The sequence below is a fragment of the Condylura cristata genome, unplaced genomic scaffold, assembly GCF_000260355.1.
Source record: "Condylura cristata isolate star-nosed mole 26May11 unplaced genomic scaffold, ConCri1.0 scaffold00004, whole genome shotgun sequence".
NCBI classification, from domain to species: Eukaryota; Metazoa; Chordata; class Mammalia; order Eulipotyphla; family Talpidae; genus Condylura; species Condylura cristata.
This window is the reverse complement of record NW_004567105.1, coordinates 9,906,687-9,927,231: the sequence shown is the minus strand read 5'-3', so window position 1 is coordinate 9,927,231 and position 20,545 is coordinate 9,906,687. Positions and strand designations below refer to the sequence as shown.

The window sequence follows — 20,545 nt, the reverse complement described above, 5'->3', positions numbered from 1 at the left end:
TGTGGTCACCTCCGGGGCAGGCGGGAATCGAACTCACGCGGAAGCGGCCTTAGATTCTCAGTGCTGTGCTTTAACCCGCTGCGCCACCAGGGAGGGCCTTAACCTATTTTTTTTTAAGATTTATTTATTTATGCATACAAGAACTGGGGCACAGGCCAGAGGTGCAGGCATGAGAGGCTTCACCAGAGACAGAGTGGGGAGCAGAACAGGACGACTGACTGAAGTACACTGCCTAGGGGAGCAGCAGGTGGGTCAGGAGAGATCTGCCATGCCACGTGGGCCACCTCCCTGGCTAGGGATGGAACTCGTGCTGCTGTGGCCGCAGATAGCTTCATGGTGCTGTGCTTTAACCCTTTGCACCACCAGGGAGGGCCCATAACCCATTATTTTAAAAGCATACTTGCAAAAGCACAGCATGTAAGTTTTCTTTTTTCTTTTTTTAAAGATTTATTTATTCATACAGAATTGGGGTACAGGCCAGAGATGCGGAGGGTGAGAGGATTCACCAGGGACAGAGCGGGAAGCAGAACAGGCAGATTGACGAAGTACACTGCTGAGGGGAGCAGTGGGTGGGTCAGGACAGGTCTGCCTCGCCATGTGGATCTCCTCGGGGCAGGCGGGGATTGAACTCATGCGAAAGCGGCTTAAGCTTCTTTGTGCTGTGCTTTAACCCGCTGCGCCACCAGGGAGGGCTGCATGTAAGTTTTCTTAATCTTTATTTCTAATACGATTTTTCCCAGATACATTATCTCTGTTTTCTGGAATTTGAGACTGGCTTTAGGATGTCAAGTGTGATCAGTTTCCACACATGCTTGGTGTGTATATGAAGTGTATCCCCCCAATTGTTAAGTATTGTGTGCCTTAGATCAGACTTAATTGTGCTATGCAGATTTTTTTTTTACTGTTTTTGAATACGTATTAATATTTACTGAAGAGTCTCAAGATCTCATTGTAGTAAATTTCTCCACTTCTCTTGAAGTTGTATTTGCTGTCCTTTTCTTCTGGCTTTATTATTTTAGAACTTTTCTATCTTTCCTGGTGAATTGAACCTTTTATAATAACCATGAATGACTGTCGATTAATACTTTTACCCTAATTTTTGTTACTTATTATAGCAATATTTTGGCTAGTCTTTAGCTGAATATCTTAGATCTTTCTCTAGCCTCATATTTTGAATTTACAGGAAGCATACTAAAAAAAAATAAAAGACCAAAGGAAAGCTTTTTAACCAGATACATTCATATTCATAGTGATTACAAGTGTTAAGTTGGATTAATTCTAGGTTCTTGTCATGAATTACATTGTTTTTACTTTTAGTATTTTTGTACAGTACACCCTAAGTTGCCTTTCATTATTTTTATTACACTATTATCCCCCATCCTCTGTGATAAATTTTAATTTAATTTTTTATGAGTTTTTGGTTTATAACTCTCATTTGTTCTGTGTAAGCTTTTGCTCCTAATTCATATTTTGCACGCTCTTATTCCTTTGTCATTAATTTTTCCTGTATTTATACCAATATTGTCTTGTGGTGATTGTCATATAAATTTTTTTTTTTTTGCCCATGATGCCATCTTCCCTTGAATTTTGTGACATTTTTAACTTATTTTGCTTAGCAAATATGGACTGAAGCTGAGATCCTTGAAAGAATTTGCTCTGCCAGATACCCAAGTGCTACCACTCATGTGAGGCTACTTTTAAGTTATCAGCTTGACAGTTAGATGCTCCAGGGCACAAATCATGAAGCTGCCTGTGATTCTGGATGCGAGGATGATTTCTCTCTTCCACTCAGCACAATTGAGGAAGAAGGCGAGGTGCTTGCTGCCTACATCTGTGGCCCTCCTGTAGGTACTCCAGCCTAGGTGAGCATTCGGCTTTCTGCCCGTTTCCCATCTACTGCTACCCAGAGCTACACCAAGCTCGTAGGGCAAAAGCAGGCTTTTCGTGTGCTGGTTTACCTCACTGGCTTCCTGTCTTCATTTTGGAAATTTTACAGATGCCTTACTTTGCTGTCAGTGATACGTTTAAAAGCTACTTTGTTGTTATTTACATTATTTCCTAGATCTTATTCAGCATGGGTTTTTATCCTTTTTTAAAAAAAAAAGTTGCTAAGGGTATCTAGATTGCCTCTCAGGAATGAAGTTTAAGTTAAAATTCTTTTACTGTTGCCCTTGATGTGAGTGGAAGGTGGTAGCTTGCAGTTTATGTAGTCCAGGATGCTTGGTTCTTTCCTTTGCACTGTCCCGTGGAGTGCTTTTGTGGTATGTGGGCTGCTACTTGGCAAGGTGGAGATGTACAGAAAGAAACTATTTGTGTGAGCCTTAGCCTCCTCCAGAGCAAGGAATTGCTCTTCCATTTCCTTAAGTGATTGTCAGAGTGACTACTGCTCCTTTGTGTTCTTTGTTAGTGATTGTTTTGGTATAAAAAAGGGTTTGGTCCCTTCTGACTGGAGAGCTTCTGGTCCCCTATCGCTGGGGATTATATATGCATGAGTGCACATTACCTGTTCTGGCGGAAAGGCACTGTCGGTTATGACTCATCTTTGCCCAGCAACTTCTTTTCAATCAGTTACCCAGTGTTTAAAGTTCAGAAACATCTTTCATTCAGAGGTACTCTGAAATTGAGCCCTGGAACACAGGTATGAGGTTAAACACAAAAGTTTGCTCAAGACCTCAATTATCCCTTGACAGGCAAATGTTTGTGCTGTAGTGCCAGAATATTCAAATCTTAGATAGTTGTGAAGTAGAAACAAGAATGACCTATCATCTTGTAATTTTTCACCCAAAACCATTAATTCCTACAGACAGGACCAGTTCATAGACTACTTTTATTTGGCATGCTTGCTGGCATTAACCTTGACAGAGGATTTCTCGCCATGCAGTGCCTCACACAGGGCAGAAGGAACGCCTTGGCAGGAAGGTCAAGGAAGCTGCAAGTGTATGACTAGGTGAGCTCGTATTGAAGAGGGAAGGCCAGAAGCCAGAGAAATGAATCTGTCCTCGTCCCATCTGTGACCTAGGAATTGAAGGGTTTCTGCCTATGGTCGTAAAACCCCTAAAACCAGTGATTAAAAAAAAAGTATAGTCTTGAATTACCTAAGGGGCATGAGGAGACAAGAGATCAGGGCGACAGGAGCACAAGCTAAAGTTGGTGAAGAAAGGAATGTGTCCAGTCTAAAATAAACCATAGTTTAAAACTGTCTTTCAGTGTAGTGCAGCTCCTTAAAAAACAAAGCTTGTGGGGTTCTTCTGTTTCTGATTCATGAACACACTAGATGACTTAATGTGAAATGTCAATATATAAAAATTACATAAATTGTCTAGTTTTTAGAGACTAAAACTGTGAATCTAAAATAGACTAGCTTTTGGAATACAGCTTACACAAGATCACTTGAGTTACTCGGTATTTTATTTGGCAAATGGTAGAAACTATATTTCTGCAGCTTGCTGCAGAAATTCTTTTACTTGGGGCCTCATAAACATGTTCATTAGCATTATTAAAGGTAATTGGTATTCTTTTAGCTCAGGAAACAGCCCATAAGGCATGTTTTTGAAGAAAGGAAAATACTGTATAGCTATTGCACTGTAAGAAGAAAAGATATGCAGATAACCTCAAACAAAATCATACCCAAGTAAATGACATTAGGAAAGTAGCATAAAAAAATCATTCTCTCTAAACTAAAACATCTCGGTAATGAGGAGAGGACAGAAGTGGTTCAGTTCTCTTCTACCTATGACTTAGTCACTGAAACCCATTTCTTAAAGATACTCATGAGAGAAAAATACAGAAGTTATTTAAAAATCATTTTACGTGATGTAGGAGCCTATATACCTAGGATGTTCCGGGGTAAGATGCCATTCATTAATGAGGATGCTGCTTGGGCCGAAGCTCCCTCTCACAGGCACGGAGGGCGCAGCTGGGGAAGCGCCATGCGCCATGTGTGGGTGACCAGCGCCTTCCCATTGCAGAGGATGAGGCCCTATAACCCGGCTGACTCGATTTCCCCTAAAGTACTGCGAGCAAATTATTAAGTCTAGAAATTTCTTTAAGATCTATTGATGTAAATTTTACAGTTGTTTAAATGCCTTTCTTGATTCTTAAACATAATCCAATAATGACACTGATTTTTTTTTAAAGTCACAGTATAGTGAACATACTATATAGTTCAGAAGATAGTTCAGAAATACATTATCTATTAAGGAAGGAAGGTAGTTCAGAAATACATTATCTATTAAGGAAGGAAGGTAGTTCAGAAATACATTATCTATTAAGGAAGGAAGGTAGTTCAGAAATACATTATCTATTAAGTCTTTAATTTTTGTTTATCTGTTAAGCCCAGTAATTCTAAAAATTTTGAGAAAACAGCCATGGTTGTACACAAGATTTGGTGAACTGTTGTTTATAACTGTTGAGAGATGTAAACAGTTAAATGTCAAATAGAGTATTAAATAAATTATGGTTCAACCATACAACAAAGTGGGAAAAAACAGAAGATTATGTAGTAATCTGGGAAAGATGCTCTCAAGATAGTAAGTGAAAAAACAGGTTACAAGACAGTACCGCAAGTGAGTGCATTTTTTATAAAAATATACATAATTAGCAAAGCAAAAGGGCAAATGCTGTTTACCAAATTATTAATATTGCGTATTTTCACATAGTAGGATGAAGGTTGATTTTGATTAAGCACCCCTTTTTTTATGACAATTTGAAGTTCTGTGATGAAAATTATTTTTTAAATGGGAGGATAGTGAGAGAATTAATTACTAACACCGTATCAGTTGCTATATGCCCTCGACTCCATGCAAAGCACAGGTTTCTGTTTTGCCTGTATCAGGAAACTGCTTCTCCCTTATAAATACCAGTGTCCTTCCAAAATGCTGTTCACTCAACTCCCTTTTAGGCAACCTATACAATAGCAATTGTTGGTATAAAAAAACCCACTTGTTAATTACCATCAAAAAGAATAAATGAGAAAATACAGATCCTCAGTTTAAAGGAGGAAGCACCCAAGTACATATTACTAAGTTATGCAAAGTTACATTATCTAAGTTTAGTTTATTGCAAAGATCAAGACAGCACACTGGAAGTTGGCAGCTTCTGTTTCACACCAGTCACAGCATTCACTCTGTTCTCCGTCTCACTCACTCACCCATGCAAAAAAAGGTCTGTTTACACACAATGATGTCTGATGTTTCTCAGTTCTCATAATATAATAAAACTTAACATTCCAATGAGAAAGTAAAATGAGGACATTTACCATCAGACTATAAAATTCCTTTTTGGGAAGATACTGTAGTATTTGAAGATAAGCTTTGGAGAAATCCTATACAAACAGAGGAGGACCATTTCAAGAGCACTAAGACTACATTAAACTCAAATGAATTCCACACTCATAATAATGTAACTCAAAAACATTTAGACTTAACAAAAGCTCCAAAAAACTGAAATGATCTTAGCAGGCACAACGACCAGTGTGAACACTATAACGGCTTTCACAGGGCAGGCGATATTTGCTTCTGCGTTCACACTTCATCTTTCAGGTACATTGTTTAAAAAATGGTGCTGCTTAAGCTATGAATGTTTTACCAAAAATTATTTTTAATAAATATGGCAAATGCTAAAAATCTAGCCAGGTTATCATGCAAGATATTATATATAACCAAGACAAACTCAAATTATAATAAAGGCAACTTGCATTCAAAATGAACTCTACCCTTATATTTTATTAAAAGGGCAAACATGAATTAACCCAGCTGCTTGCTTGAATTACAAAAGTAACATGATTCAATATGAAAATAAGAAACTGTCTACAAATCTCTGACAGTAATAAATTGCAATATACAATGCATACAGGAATCATACAGAGCAACAAACTCTCGTACAAAACAAAAATATTTTAATACCTTTAAAATCCAAATTTTTCTTTTAAAATCATTCATGAAAAAGATTCTCAAGTCAGAATTAACACCTCAATTAGTCAAGCATCAGGAAGCTACATTACAGCTATTTAATATACAAAGAGACATCTTTTCACCAGTCATTTCCTTCTAATGTCTCTGTTCCAGAATCACACAGACTCTCTTGCTTCACTCTCCACTCCATCATTTCTTCAGATCATGAGAACTGAATTTGCTGAACGCCAGAAATCTAGAAAGAGTAGAAAATTTAAATTGAGTAGAAATTTTTAAAAGTTTTAAAAATAACATTCAAAGAATAAAAATACAGTGAAAATTAATTTTACTTCCCACTCCAAATCTCCATTCTCTCTATCCAAAGGAGCTACTTTAATAATTTATGTATCTTTCCAGAAATTTCCCATATATAAATGAACATTATATATTTTTAACCACTAAGAGAATACTATATAGTTCAGACTTTGAGAAAACTAATTTAATCAACCTTCTTTATCAGACTCTTAATACCCTACTGAATTTAACTACCTTTGATAAAAATGCTTATAATCCTTTTTTTAAACAACTCAAAATACCCAGAAGGTAGAGTACCTGTTGATATGATGTTGTGTAAACCATAACATTCTGCTGTTGACCATCTGCAGTTATTAAGCCAGCTGGTAACTGGTTAGCTAGAAGAGAAAAGAAAGTTAAAGCAGGGAAAGAATTGTATCTAATTTTTGAGCCTGTATCTTAAGGTTGTATTGTCTCATTACAATGCTTCCACTTACCAATGTAATCTTAGGCAAAATCATGAACCCCCAAATTCTCCATTAAAATCAGTCCCTAAAAGAATATTTTTCTGTTGCATGTTATAATACTTTGAGTCTTCATTTCTCCAAAGTACATTTTAACTAACTGTCCATGTGTAAAATCTTCAGAAAGACTGGACAGAAATTCTGATTTGTGGCTAGATCTACCCAGTGAGGGTTGCTGGGATCACACACAAACTAAGCAGCATAGATTCTACACATAAAAGGTCTACATACCTTTTATTTCACTAATATGACAATATAATACTGAATTTTTAAAGAAAAAACCTTTGTTCAAATTTATTTAAATCACTGTATTTTATATTACAAACTTCTTAATATTCTTATCTCAAGGGAATCTTAAATAAAAAACTAGGGGCTATTGAAATCAGAACTACCAGTGAAATTCTGTTTGCAGAATTAAGATGTCTGTATTTAGCCCTCACTGACTTCAATTATAAGGTATTAACAAACAGCAATACTTCAAAATAGTGCTATGCAAAATTCTCAGCACTAATATTCCAAAAGTATTACTCAGACATTTAGTATTAATCACTGCTAACAATCTACATGACTTGTAAGAATAATTTTAGGCACATAAATGCATTAAGGCTGCTTACTAAATGCCTCCTCTGTTAGCTCTTCACTTAGTCCATCTGTAGCTGTGACTGTTCCACCAATTCCTTTTTCTCCTTTCATAGCCTGGGGAAGGAAAATCAAATAAATAGTTACTAGTATTCAAAAGAAACTGTTTTCTAAATGAGAATACTTATTTCCTAAAATTAGGAGCTTTTATTATTACAAACAATACATGGAGTGTTTATTAACACTTCTGGTTAATTACATTTAATTACATTTTGAAGGCTCTTCAAAATGCTTTTTATATAAGCAGATCAGAAGACAAATTACAAGACAGTGATGTCTGAGAAAAATCTAAAATATGAGTAAAATAAAGGATTCTAATTCCACACTAAATCAAAAGAAAACAAAAATTTACAATGGAGTCTGAAAAATTACTCAACTTATAGATCTACCACAAGTACCCAAGTTGAATTTAACTAGAAATAGTCTAGCTAGCTTTCAGCAAAGTGAACTGTACTATAGCAGCAAGTTCAAAATTTAAAGTCCTTAAGTCAGAATTATAGTTGGATCAAAGATCTAAGTTTCTTTTTACTGTATGATGATACTGAAAATATGGAAAAGTAATCTGCAGGATTTACACATTCTTTTCCTACTTTATTCATTCCATGCAGGTGTCACTAATTTAATGGCATTCTAACACTAAAGCTATTAAGAAAAGTAGTATCAGTCTGATTCTACTTGTGGTATAATGTGGAAATACACCAATCTTAACTCATTTTCACAAAACTCTTACACAGGTAAAGAGAAACCAGATAAGAAATGAAGAATTCATTTCTTTTATATATATATATAGGTTTGAAACTTTGAGATGCTAACGCTAACTAAACAACAGCATGCATTGACATTACTTAATCAAGCTAACAGTCAAGTACCATACATGGATTATTTTACTTAATTCCCCCAGATAATCAAGGCCTAAAGACAAACTCTGCCCAGAGTCAGAGTTCACAAGTAGTGGAGCTGGGATTTAGCTTTCAGGTGCTCTTAATCATTGCAGACAGGGAACTATGACAGCTGTCGTTAACAACAAGAAAACAAAAGGACTTACTATTTTAGTAATCTTAATTACAGAGTTCTTCTGAGAGTTATTACAAAATTTGCTATAAAGTGAATTATTTAACAAATAATACATATAAAAAGTTAAAGTGTATCTTATTTTCTTAACAGCATAGAGGGAAACATTTACTTACTTCTCTGAATTTCTGAAGATATAATTTTAGAGGTTCTACGTAACTGTCAAAGCCTAAGGTAGACATGGCAAAGAGAATATCTTCTCCATTGATTGTCTTCCGTTTCTCTTGATGGCACCTTTCACTGGCCTCTGATGTTATAAAGCTGATGAACTCACTCACACATTCTTGAACACATTCTTTGGCATCTTTTGCAATCTGAAAAGAAAATTCATAATTTTGCAGGAAATATACTCATCACCTTTCTAACAATCGGTAAAAGTAAAAGGCTATTCAGAAGAATACAATTTCAGTTTATGACTGTTGAACTTCATTTAGTCTTTGAAATTAACACAGAATATACAATCAAAATTCCAAAAAAATTCCAACCGTCAGAATGAGAAAAAACACTCAAATACATGTGAGAGAAGTCTTGACAGTTGTCACAGAAAACATGTATGTAATATAGGTATAAAAGCAACCACTGGATGTCCCTATCACCCTCAGTAAGAAGAAAACCCTACTAACCAAGTGCCCCAAGAAAAGCAACCTGTGGCACGGTACTGGAGGCTACGGATCAGGAACTGCCTGTCCTGGCACTTTTCGTGAATAAGGACACCAGAAAAATGAAAAACTACAACACTAACTTTCACTTACAAAGTGAATAATGACACCTGGTGACACTTTTACGACTGAAGATACGTGTCAGCTACATGTTTTGAGTTTACTAAGCAGTCTCTCTAACGCTAAACCATTTGTTGACGACATGCTTCAGGGTCAGGGTTTCATACGTAGCAGAGCAGCTCCCTCGCTGTGATCTATTGAAAGTCAGCCCTTGACACAAGTGTTTGTAAAAAAGATGAAAAAGAAAAAAATTTTAAAAGTCTCTAACAAAGTACACACCTACTACCTCATTGTAAGAACAATTCTTAAAGGGTCTGAGGTGTGGAAGTGAAACTAATGCATTAAGTCATGTAATTCCAAAGTCACTTCTGAGAGGAATGATACTCATGTCCCTTGCTGCAATGTATTGTCTTTACCTCAAAGCTTATTTTACATCCTAGAGAACAGTAAGGGTTCTATAAATGTAGTCAAGTAAGATATAATGCAAACTGTATGAATGTAACTTGAGATTTTCTAGCAAGTGAAATTAACGTTAATACTATATAATCCAATAAATCCAAAAAATCCAAAATACTATCATTTAAACAATTCTTAAATTGTGATTGCCCTATTTCATAATAAGCCTTCAAAATTTATTTTTTATATTTACAAATCTTCCTTTAGCACATTTGATGTCCTCAGTATATGTAGTTAGGGGCTGGGGTACTAGACAGGACCAGCATAGCTCAGTTAAGAAACAAGTTGTACTTTTGCTTCTTAAAACATTAGGTGGACTTCAAATTGGCTACTGATCTATTTTGATAATGTATTTATGAGCTTTACTAATTTCCTAAGTACTTAATAAGTTACAATAAAATGTTAAAAAGTTTATTATGGAATACAGAATATAAAAACTGAATTCTACTTCCTATCAAATGATGAGTAGCGTGTAAATGAGCTTTAAAGGTTGTTCTAACAAAACTAGTTAAAAAAAACATTCCAGTTGAATTTATTTATTTTTACATAGAAGAACTGGAATGTAAGTCAGAGGCACAGGTTGTAAGAGGATTCACCAGAACAAAGTGGGGAGCAGAACATGTGGCTCTACTGAAATACACTGTGAGGGGAGCAGCAGGTGAGACAGCAGAGGACTGCTGCGCCTTATGTGGGTCAGCTCCCTGGTCAGGGATCGAACTCAGGCCACAGCAGAGCGAGTGCTGTGTCACCCTAGGCCACCAAGGAACCATACCACTTGCGTTGAAATGAATGTTACTATCCTCAATTATATAAAATAATTGTTTCCAAATATCTTTAGGGAAAATCCTTACAGCATTTATGTCATTCCAATATGATTCATTTTGCTGCAAAATTAGAAGCTTGCTGAAACAACTCCATATGGCCAAGCTTGATAGTTCTGACAATGTACCTATTTTAAGAAGGATTCTTAATTCTACTTTATCTACTTCCAATAAGTGGAGGGGGTGAGGACAGGGGAAAAAGCATTTGGGGACAAGCAAGTATGTAGAATTGAAAGAAATATTTGATTTGCGGAATAGCTGAATGACTGAAATCAAAACTATATATGAGGTACATACTCAGTAGTGTTACATGCCATCAGCACAAAAAGAACCCAGTTAAATTTCTTCTCAATATTACCTTTCCTGTTTGAGGTATGGCATTTTTCATTATCCTTGCCACATTTGCAATTGGAAGATATATATCTTGTTCTCTGAAACTTTCTTTTGAACCATTTGTGTCTTCATGATCATTCATGCTGTCCTCGGTATCTGAAGAAGTAAAAGGCAGTTTAAGTGTAAAGCACTCCATAAGCTTTACTTCAGTTGGAGAAGACTACCTGAAATGACCTAAGCCAACTCAGGGTCATAGCCCAATCTTTTTTCTGGGATTAGGAAAGTTGTTCTTTTCAGTTTTCTCAGCACCAGAACTAGACCTACTCTTTAATTTCAAACTCACTGCCTACAGAACTTTTATCCTCAACTCTGCTTACCAAAATCCTCAAAATGCCCAAAGATAGCAGCTTCAAAAGTGATCTCTCCTTTCACAAATATCAGAATGCTTCTATGTCTTTTATCTGACACATTATAATTCTTTGTGTGTGTGTGTGTGTGTGTGTGTAACCTGAATTTTTTTTTTATTACAGTTTATTTTTACATCATTTTGCACATTTTTTTTTTCCATCTCGATTGTAATCCCCGCGGGTTTCCCATCACCAAATCACCCCTGTGACACATTATAATTCTTTTTATTTCTCATCCTCCCTGTCAGATTATTTTCTACTTGAGGCCGGGGTCAGTTTGCTTTGTGTCCCTCCCTGAAGAGGGAATAGCACCTTATCCAGAGGAAGTGACTGGTGGACCCTTGTTGCAGGCTTAGCTTTAACTGTTGCAGACTTAGCTTTAAAATGTACAGACCCTTGGAATTACTGCTCGATAAAGCAGATATGTTTGTCCAGTGTCAGGTTTACATAACATGGGAAAACTGGACTTGAATATTACTCATGCAACTGGAATTTCTACTGTAATGGTTTTTGAACAAAGCTTTAGCTGTAATCTAATATTCTTAGAAAAAGTGAATTTTTATATAGATTTAGACATAACTGAAAATTTCATAGTACCAATATTTTTATGACTACATACAGTATTTTATGAGTAATTTTCCAATTCTTTACATTAGTAAATAAGACAATTAAGCTGACTCAATTTACATTTTTATATGTTTAAAATATTATGAAAATTGTTTATCTGTTTCAGGATGGTGTAAGTTCTCTATAAAAATATATCTTAATGTTTTTTATCTTAAAATTCAGAATGCCACAACAGCCAGTTATTTCTGACATAACACTGCCGTTTTATTACTGACAGTTCAAACTTAATAGTAAATGAAAAATGCAAGTCTTTTCACAGGTACTAGACAAATAACAGACAACAAGGCACCTCTTACGATCTATTACTCTATCAAATGATAAGAATGACTGTACTTGACACTTTACTAGGAAATGAGCAACACATTTTTAAAGAAACTACTGCTTTAAAAGACATACTTTGAAAAAAAAAGCATACTTAAATAAAACTTTTCCAACATTCAATACTCCTGTATTTCTAGTAAAAATACACTTTTTTAGAATCACTGAACTATAACACAAGATTGCTTAATTTCCAAAAACTGGAACTTTTGAAGACAAAAGTTACCCAGAACTACTTAATTAGTAAGTTGTTTTACTCGTGGATTGCCTATGCCTATGACTTGCTTACCGTCGTGCGGCTGTATGACGTAGTGGCTTCCTCCAATATAGTCTGCAGAAATCCCTAGCTGAGAAGCGTCTGTTGTGGAACTATCACCGTCCATCTACGAAGGGGGAGAAAGGTTTTCAATGCTCTTCACAAAATTTGTTTCAAACACAATAGTCGATGCTCAAGTTGTCGGAGGATGGGTCAATGACATTTTTTATATGCTGATAGTACTTTTCATAGTCTTACTTTGCTAAAAGGAAGCATTTATAGTTCTTGATTTGGATTTTGATAATTTGCCAGCGATTCAAGATTCTCTTTCCCACCATCCATGAATGCTACATGCATAAGACCAACAGGGAAACAAGCAAAGAAAGGGTCAGAACACACGTCTGTCTCTTCAGTCGCACAGTCCTCAAATGCAGTTCAGACCACTCAGACTTACAACCTTCCTTTCCCTAGAGTGATGCACACAACCAAAATCAGCTTAGTCAACTTGGAAATGATTGACAGTTATCGCTTTCTGCTCTCCTGCTAACGTTTGATGCAAACCGTTCTACTCCTTGCAGCAAGCGTTCCTTGCTGTCTCACAAATAATATCTTGGTTCAAACTGCTCTTTGGTATAAAAAACATTATGGACTTATGGATTCCTTGAACAATTTTGTGCCCAAGCAACCCAAAAGAACACCCATTTGGATGCAAATCCATCACCTCTGATTGTAGCCTAGGCCCCGCCCCTACTCTCAAACTCTGGCTTTTGAAGGAAAAAGTAGGGGCCAGGGGGATTGGAGGTCTGCATGCAAAGACTGGAAGGTTATAATCCACACAAGAATGCCAGTTAAAGTAGCCATGTTAAAAAGCAGCCTGTTACTTAATTTTGCTCAGAGCTAACAGCTCAGAGAGAAAATCTGGTAAAAACAGAACGTATTCCCTGAACTGGCTAAACTCCACTTCACCAACATAGCAAATCCTGGAAAGCTTCCTGTTTTGCAAATAGCACTACTTAAAACAATAGGGACCCACTATTTGTGGATGGAAAATTTCTCAATGCATTGTCTGCATAAAAATTGTAAATTAGACATGCTTTTAGGACAAATTAAGAGACACCTGAAACTGTTTATCAAGGTACTGGATCCAGAACAAACATAAGTGTTCTAAGCTGTAATGTTTGAGTCCTTGTGTAACATGTCTTCTTGTCCATCTCTGCTGGATTTTTATCTAATACTAAAATACCAGGCTAGTTTCCAAGTCTTTCATAACACCTTTCTTTGATGCAGCTGTTGAGTGTGATAGCTAATTGAACTGTGAGACACAAATACAGTTTCATATTTATATAATTGTTTTTTATATAGCATAGAATTACTGAAACTTTCACAATTTGTGTATGTAGAGTACTATTTATTGAGATTTTTTAATGTCCTCTCAGATGTAAAGGACAAAGTCAGTGAGCTCCAGGGGACTCCCCCACCAGTCCCTGGAAACAGAGGTCATTGCTGGTTAAATGTATTTTTGTATAAATGGAAATAACATTAAGATGTCTTTCCCATCTTAAACAGCTAATATAAATGAATATGCAATGTTATCCAAGCAAAAAACCAGTATTTTAATCCTAAAATGCTAGTAAGATACCAGGAAACTAGTCTTTAGTAGACATGATGAATTTATTAACCATGAAAGAGCTCAATTAGGAGAGCTGTGAATGGACTAGTTTTACCTATGCCCTAAGGGAGGTCAAGGAACAGGAGAGAAACCAAAGGGGTTATTTTAGAACCTGTAACTGGAAACAAATCCTCTGGGGCATGGGGGTGGTTCTAGGGATGAAATAGTGATAGAAACTCTGCTAAAGGACTGCCCAAAGGATACCAGGAGTCTGCAAAGTAGCTGCTAAGAGGGGCTCTAAATAACCAGGATTTGGGAGATCATTTAATTTATAAATATAACATTTAAATAACATGAAAAGCAGTTATCTGGATCACATTATTTTATCATACACTGGAATTGACAGTAAGATGAGCATTTGATTTAACAGCACTAGCCTCTAAACCTCAGTCTTCTAAAAGATACTGCTTAAAGTATTTCACAGAGTTGTCAGAATGAAAGAACAGAAACCTGCCAGGGACAGCGTTTGGTGAGGGTACACAGGGTGTCGCGCTCACCCTCCCTCTGCAGGTAAGCCACCCATCATCTGCTTAGCTATGCGTCTTTGGCGACACAAGTTTAGCTTTTCTGTCATTTCACCCCACCTGCTTTCTTCCTCTACTCGAGCTACACCCTTAAGCCCCTGCCCCATACTTTCATCCCAATGTCTTCCCAATCCTCCTGAAATATTTCTGATTTACCTCTGCAAGCTACAGATTAGTGTTCCCTTCCTTGAATTCCTAAGGCACATGGAAGAGCTTCAAGTGACTGGTTTATACAGTGTCTAAAGAAAGGTTAAGGTGCAGCAGACTGAACGGATCTTCCTCCCCTGCCCTTCCTATTCCACAAACTAGCCATATTTTTGCTGCGGACAACTCACATAAATGTATGGATGAAAGGAAAACCTGCTAAGTACACCCTGATGGTTTCTTTGGAGGTCTATAAAAGTTTACAAAACAGACTGTAGATTGTAGGTAAACCAGTTGACAAATATTTACTGAACAAGCACTTAGTATCTATCAGGTCCACGCTTCATGCTGGTGACAGAGCAGTCAACGACACAGACAAGGTCTTTGTCCTCATCTTGCTGAGAAGGCAAATCTTAGGTAAACTGGAGGCCAGGGCTGGGCTGGGATGCCTAGCCTGCTAGTACTTCTGCAATCGGGATCACAGGGTTCGAATTCCCTGTACTGACTGGCCATGGGACCTTTGAGAACAGGAGTGACGTTTAAAGACTTCGCCTGGTCCACCAGGAGACTCAGTAAATGTCAGCTAGCTAACTGTAGCACAAATAAGCGTTAGTGCCAATTGCTAAGGAAAACAAAGGTGTTTCCTTCTATGCCTTGGAAACTTACTCCAAGAGACATCACTAGTGTAGGAGTCAAGGAAAAATGTTTTAGCGAATGACATTTAAATAAGACTGAAAGATGAGTAGAAACCAGTTTGACAAAGAAATGTGAGAGTGTTTCAGGGAAAGAAAGGGAAACAGTGCTGGTGGACTGGAGCAGGCAGGGCAGAGCCCTCGCAAACAGCACAGAGCCTTGTGGACAAGAGCAAATAAAAAAGCTTTAGAGAGCAATCAGGTTTTTGTTATTTTCCAAAGATTTATTTATGCATACAAGAGTGGGGTACAGGGCAGGGTGTGGGGGGAGTGGAGTGAGAAGATTCACCAGAGACAGAGTGGGAAGCAGATTGAAATACACTGCTGAGGGGGGTAGTGGGGAGACAAGAGAGGTCTGCTGCGCCATGGGGTCACTCCCTGGCCAGGATAACGCTGAGACTTAACCCCTTGTGCCACCAGGGAGGACCCTCAGATTTTTTTTTCCTGTAAGATCACTCTGTCCAATGCAGAAAATGAACTCAAGGGGAGCAAGACTGGGGCAGAATGCTAGTAAGACCCATAATGCTGTAGTCAGGGCATGAGATTGGCAAGATGATGGTCATTTCCAGCATCTGGTCCAGGACAACAGCCCTGGCAAACAAGACAAGTAGGCCAGCGAGTGTAGTTAATAAAAATCGACAAGAATAGAGCTAGAGGAGACCAAGGATAGTGCGGTTATTCTTACAGCTGGGGACAGATGACTGTCACTGCAAAGAGCGGGAAAGGAAGTGGACAGGAGTGCTGGGCAATGCAGAGAGCCCAGCTGAAGCTGGTGACGACAAGAGCACAGTGGTCCCACTCTGTCCACCAGTGTACAGGAACTGGTAGGGAAGACATGTAGCAAAATGACCGGAGAACAGGTTAAACCATGAGTCATTAGATCTAAGAGAATATGGACAGAGAGTAGCTAAATCCCATTAAATTTTAAGGATTATTCTAATTAGTAAATTGATAATTCTCTAAAATATGTGAAACTGAGCTGGCTAAGCCAATAAATTGCTATTCTGTAGTTTGTTTTTTTTTTTAATGTAGTAGACTTCAAACCACACCAATAAGATGTTGCACAGATGAGACAGACAGTGCCCTCTTTAATGTTCATCATGGATTTGTCTAAATATCTAACACGATATTCATAACTCTGGGCAGCAGGTGAGAAAGCTGAGATGATGTGAAGCTGATGATCTGCCAAAGGTGAGGCAAAACAGGGGACTGAAATCCAGTCTCATGCCAGGCCCGCTACAGTCTTCAGTCTTCATTGTTGATGGTTCTCCCTACAGTTCTTAATTTGCTCCCTCCAAATTCTAAGCCAGACTCAACATTTCTTGTAAAGAAAACGTGCCTGGTTTGCGGTTCACATTTCCCAAGGCAACAACCTGGAGCACAAGCTCTGGGTGTGAAGCCGGCTCCCTACTCGAGTGTGTCCATGTGCCGCCGCTGTGCGCGCCGTGTCCCCGCTTAGAGCGAAAACTGACGCTCGTGCAGAAAAAGCACTTAGCGAAGTGCATGGTGCATAGTTAAGAACTCAACACATGTAACCTAGTATTATTCCTTTCTCTCAAATACAGCCATCATCATTCTTCTCGGGCGTGCGACCCCTGTCTATTCCCTGAAACATATTCCTTTTTTGTCTCTTTAAGGCTAAGAAATAATACAGATACCTCATCTTTAGTGTATCTGCAGTCCTCTTACCAGTTTTACTCTTCTGTATACATGCTCAGAACTCCTCATTGAACAGAGCACATACAGGCTGTAAGACCAGAATTCTGCTCTACTCCCTTGTCTAGCTGTCACTCACCACTACCCCCCAACCCCCCACAAACGCACTTCTCTTCATTGTGATTGAAACAGTTCTTGAAAGTTGCTGAGGATCTTCGTCCTTCCTGACTCTTGTTAAAAGGGCTAGCTTGGAATTCTCTCCCTTGATTTCCAAAGCAATATTCTTTCCTCCTCACTTGCTAGGTTTACCCAAGGTGACTCTTTCTCTTTCTTTCTTACTCTCTTAATGAACTCATGAAACATCACGTCTGCTCATAAGTCATAAATCTCTGAACATATCCTGCCTGCCACACAAGGAAGCTCTGCCTGTAGACCATGTCTGCTGTTGACATCTCTAAACTTAAGACACCAGAAAATGAAACTCACATCCCCATCCCCTGCAGGGAGGCAAAGGATAAGAATTCCTCCCTCTCCTTTTCAGCTACTGCAGTTCTGTTAAGAATACCTTCCTTCTTCTCCTACAGGCATCATCTTAGTTTCTCCCATCCCCTTCAAGCACCACTGGTCTGTTTCCTCCATTAAAAGGTCCTGTAGATATGCCCTTCCTGTTCTATTTCCACCAGGTTATTACCTCAGCAATCTCATGCTATGGGACCAGTATCACCAAAACAACACTTCTGTAGCTTTCAAACCTACAACGGCCCAAAGTCTTCCCTATCAATTACAAACCCGTGTTTTAAGACTTTCCATGAAGTGAACCCCCCACATAACCTAACTGAACTTGTTTTCAACTCTATCTGCAGGCGTGATTAAAAAGCTTAGTGCTTGAGTATGCTTTATTTAGGGATCACTGGGCACAGTTCTTTCATTTTAGAAGTGAGGCAATCATGACTCAAAGAAGTTGTGACATACCTGTGGTCACAGATACGGGAGGAGATCCAGAAGTGTCCAGAAAGGCCAAGTGCTGTGCCCTCACTAGATGGTCACCACAGGGACCATGCAGATTCTGGATGTAAGTTACTCATGCCCACTTCCATGCCTCTGCTTTGGGCAACACCCTCCACCTATCCCAACCCCACTGGACCCAAGGCTCAGGTTTAGGCCTACAGCCTCCTTCCTGACACTCCCAACGGCCCAGCCTACCACACCTCTCTTCACACACACACACTCGCGCTCCACTGGAGCCAGTGCCTTCTGTTCTGCACATAACTGTCCTGAAGGTATCTGACTCCACTACAGCCCTATCAGCTGAAGAGCCAGCCTCACAAGAGTTGAGACAGGCTTTTTACACTCTGCAGCCTCTACAACGCTTAAGGGCCACAGGAGGCAAAACATGCAAGTCATTAAAAGTAAGGAAATAACAGACTGTCTAGACTTGAAAGGCATTCACTGTGTTAGAATGCCCCACGTAAACTGCAAGTGCCGTGTTTCCAGCTAAGTACTGTTCAAGTCTATTTAAGACCAGAGTGACAAAACATACTTACTGTCATGAAATACTATCAGAATCGTGTTGTCAGTGGTGCTCAAGACACCTGTCAGAAAGGTGTCTAATCCAATTCACCCTAGAAGATAAATGTCTATTAGTAAAACACATAGCCTACAGGCTTGCTTCCTAGTAATATTGAAGGCATGTATAATTTCATCTCCTATTCTCAATCAATGGCATGCAAGACATAAAAAAATGCAAAAAAAAAGAGAAGGCATCCAATAAATGTTTGTTAAATTTGAAGATTTATTTTTAGAAAACTTCAACTTTAAAAAGATAATTCCAAGGGGAGGGGAAAAATTGCTTTTCCAAGATAACCCTGGATTAGTAATGTGCAACATAAATACTCATCACAACATCCCAAATTACATAATATGAAAGAGACCAAAAATTATGCAGCTAGACTACTTAAAATAGTGACACCCCACTTAACCACTTAATTATCAAGGGATGGTTTTTATTTATCAAAATGGGAGAAAGAAATTATCTCAGAATATAATGATTTTAAATTAAATATCTCAGATTAGAGGGAAAAGAAGATACAAACTACCCAGAGAACATACATAGAACAACACAGTCAATTAAGACCTTTATTTATACTTTTAAAGCACTACCACCATTTTGGAGTAAAACTGCAATCTAAATAGCTCTTCATTCTCACTGTTAAACATAGAGGGCTGAATAAATGGGTATCGATTACAATGTTACAATTTCCATTTCTCATTTGCCCTTTTCCTTTTATCAAGTGAAACAATTAAGTGGGGGGGAAGGGTATCAACAAAAACCCTTTCTGTGTTAATTTTAAAGGAAGAAAAAATACTGATGCATTCGAGCATGAAATCTAGTGAATAGTCGAAAAATTTCAGCCCCAGAACTGAATGTTTAAAATGCCATTACTAGGGTCCGGGCTGCAAAGACTGGCTCACACTGTCCAGTCTATTTCCTTAAAAACATGATCTAATTTCTTCCCAAATACTGGCCTCTTTCTAATCCCAAAACTGCCCATAAAATCCCTCCCTTGGAGCTAGAAGTGTTATTTTTTAAAGTGTCTTTGGGAAAAAAATTCAGAACACTTGAAATACAGGAACTATATTTAATGTATTCTGCTGGGGTGTGGGGGTCCAGAGTAAACTCATCACAATCACTCACCTAAATAGTTGGGTATATATTTAGATTCAGTACATAAAGAAAAACACTATCACCTCATATGGTATCTATTTCCTTGAGGGCAGGTTATATATGTGAAAGCTCCAGGGAACGCATACATCTGTTTAACGTTTGAAGAAATGCAAATTTGTATCCAAGAAAAGCAGCAGACCCTCCCCTCCATCCTCTATTCTTTGGCGTCTACAGGCAGAGTTTTGCATCGATAAGGCCCCTAAAATGAAGCCAAGAGAGCAGTGCGGGGCAGGAATAATCGCCTTTGAAGGAATTCAGGTTAACTTTCAATACTTCACACTTAAAACCCTATTTAGTAATGCCACTGACAATGATCAGTTTATCTCATCACTTTATGATGATGAGTTTCCGTGCTAAGAGCCTAACCCACCCCAGCGATTCGTGGCAGGAACCACGAACTGTGGAGCCCATGCAGGTTAGTGGGATGCCTGTCTCCCCTCCCCCGCAAAGGTCGAGTGCCATCTAACCTTGCTTAAATTATCTAGTTACAGTACTTTGAGGGAGATTACGACTTGGGGGTGCTCTGTGCCATTCTTTGTTCTCTGCGAATACTGCTCCCGCGGCTCGGCACATCCTCCCGCCTCCCACCGCAGATGAAAACCTTAGCCCAATCCGAAAGGCTTCCTTCCCACCTTCGGGGCAAGTCCACGGACCGCAAGCCGCCAGATGGCTGCATTCTTTACGCGTAAGCCAGACTGCGGGGAAACCAAAGGCACTCCTTCCTCCCGGGGACCTCGCTTCCTCCCCAGCAAGGTGCGCGGGCCGGCCCGGGCCCACCG

The 20,545-nt window shown here is 38.5% G+C and overlaps 1 protein-coding gene across 1 annotated transcript; it reads right to left on the bottom strand.

Annotated features, from left to right (window-relative positions):
• Window positions 1–5,578: 5,578 nt before the first annotated feature.
• On the bottom strand, window positions 5,579–20,498 carry NFYB (nuclear transcription factor Y, beta). The gene is made up of 8 exons (XM_004675738.2): window positions 20,399–20,498; window positions 18,586–18,663; window positions 12,390–12,483; window positions 10,774–10,904; window positions 8,536–8,733; window positions 7,324–7,405; window positions 6,504–6,583; window positions 5,579–6,147 (listed from the first exon to the last, which is right to left on the bottom strand). Exons 2-8 carry the CDS (start codon window positions 18,589–18,591, stop codon window positions 6,115–6,117), a joined length of 624 nt encoding a protein of 207 aa, XP_004675795.1. The 5' UTR covers window positions 18,592–18,663; window positions 20,399–20,498; the 3' UTR covers window positions 5,579–6,114.
• Window positions 20,499–20,545: the final 47 nt, after the last annotated feature.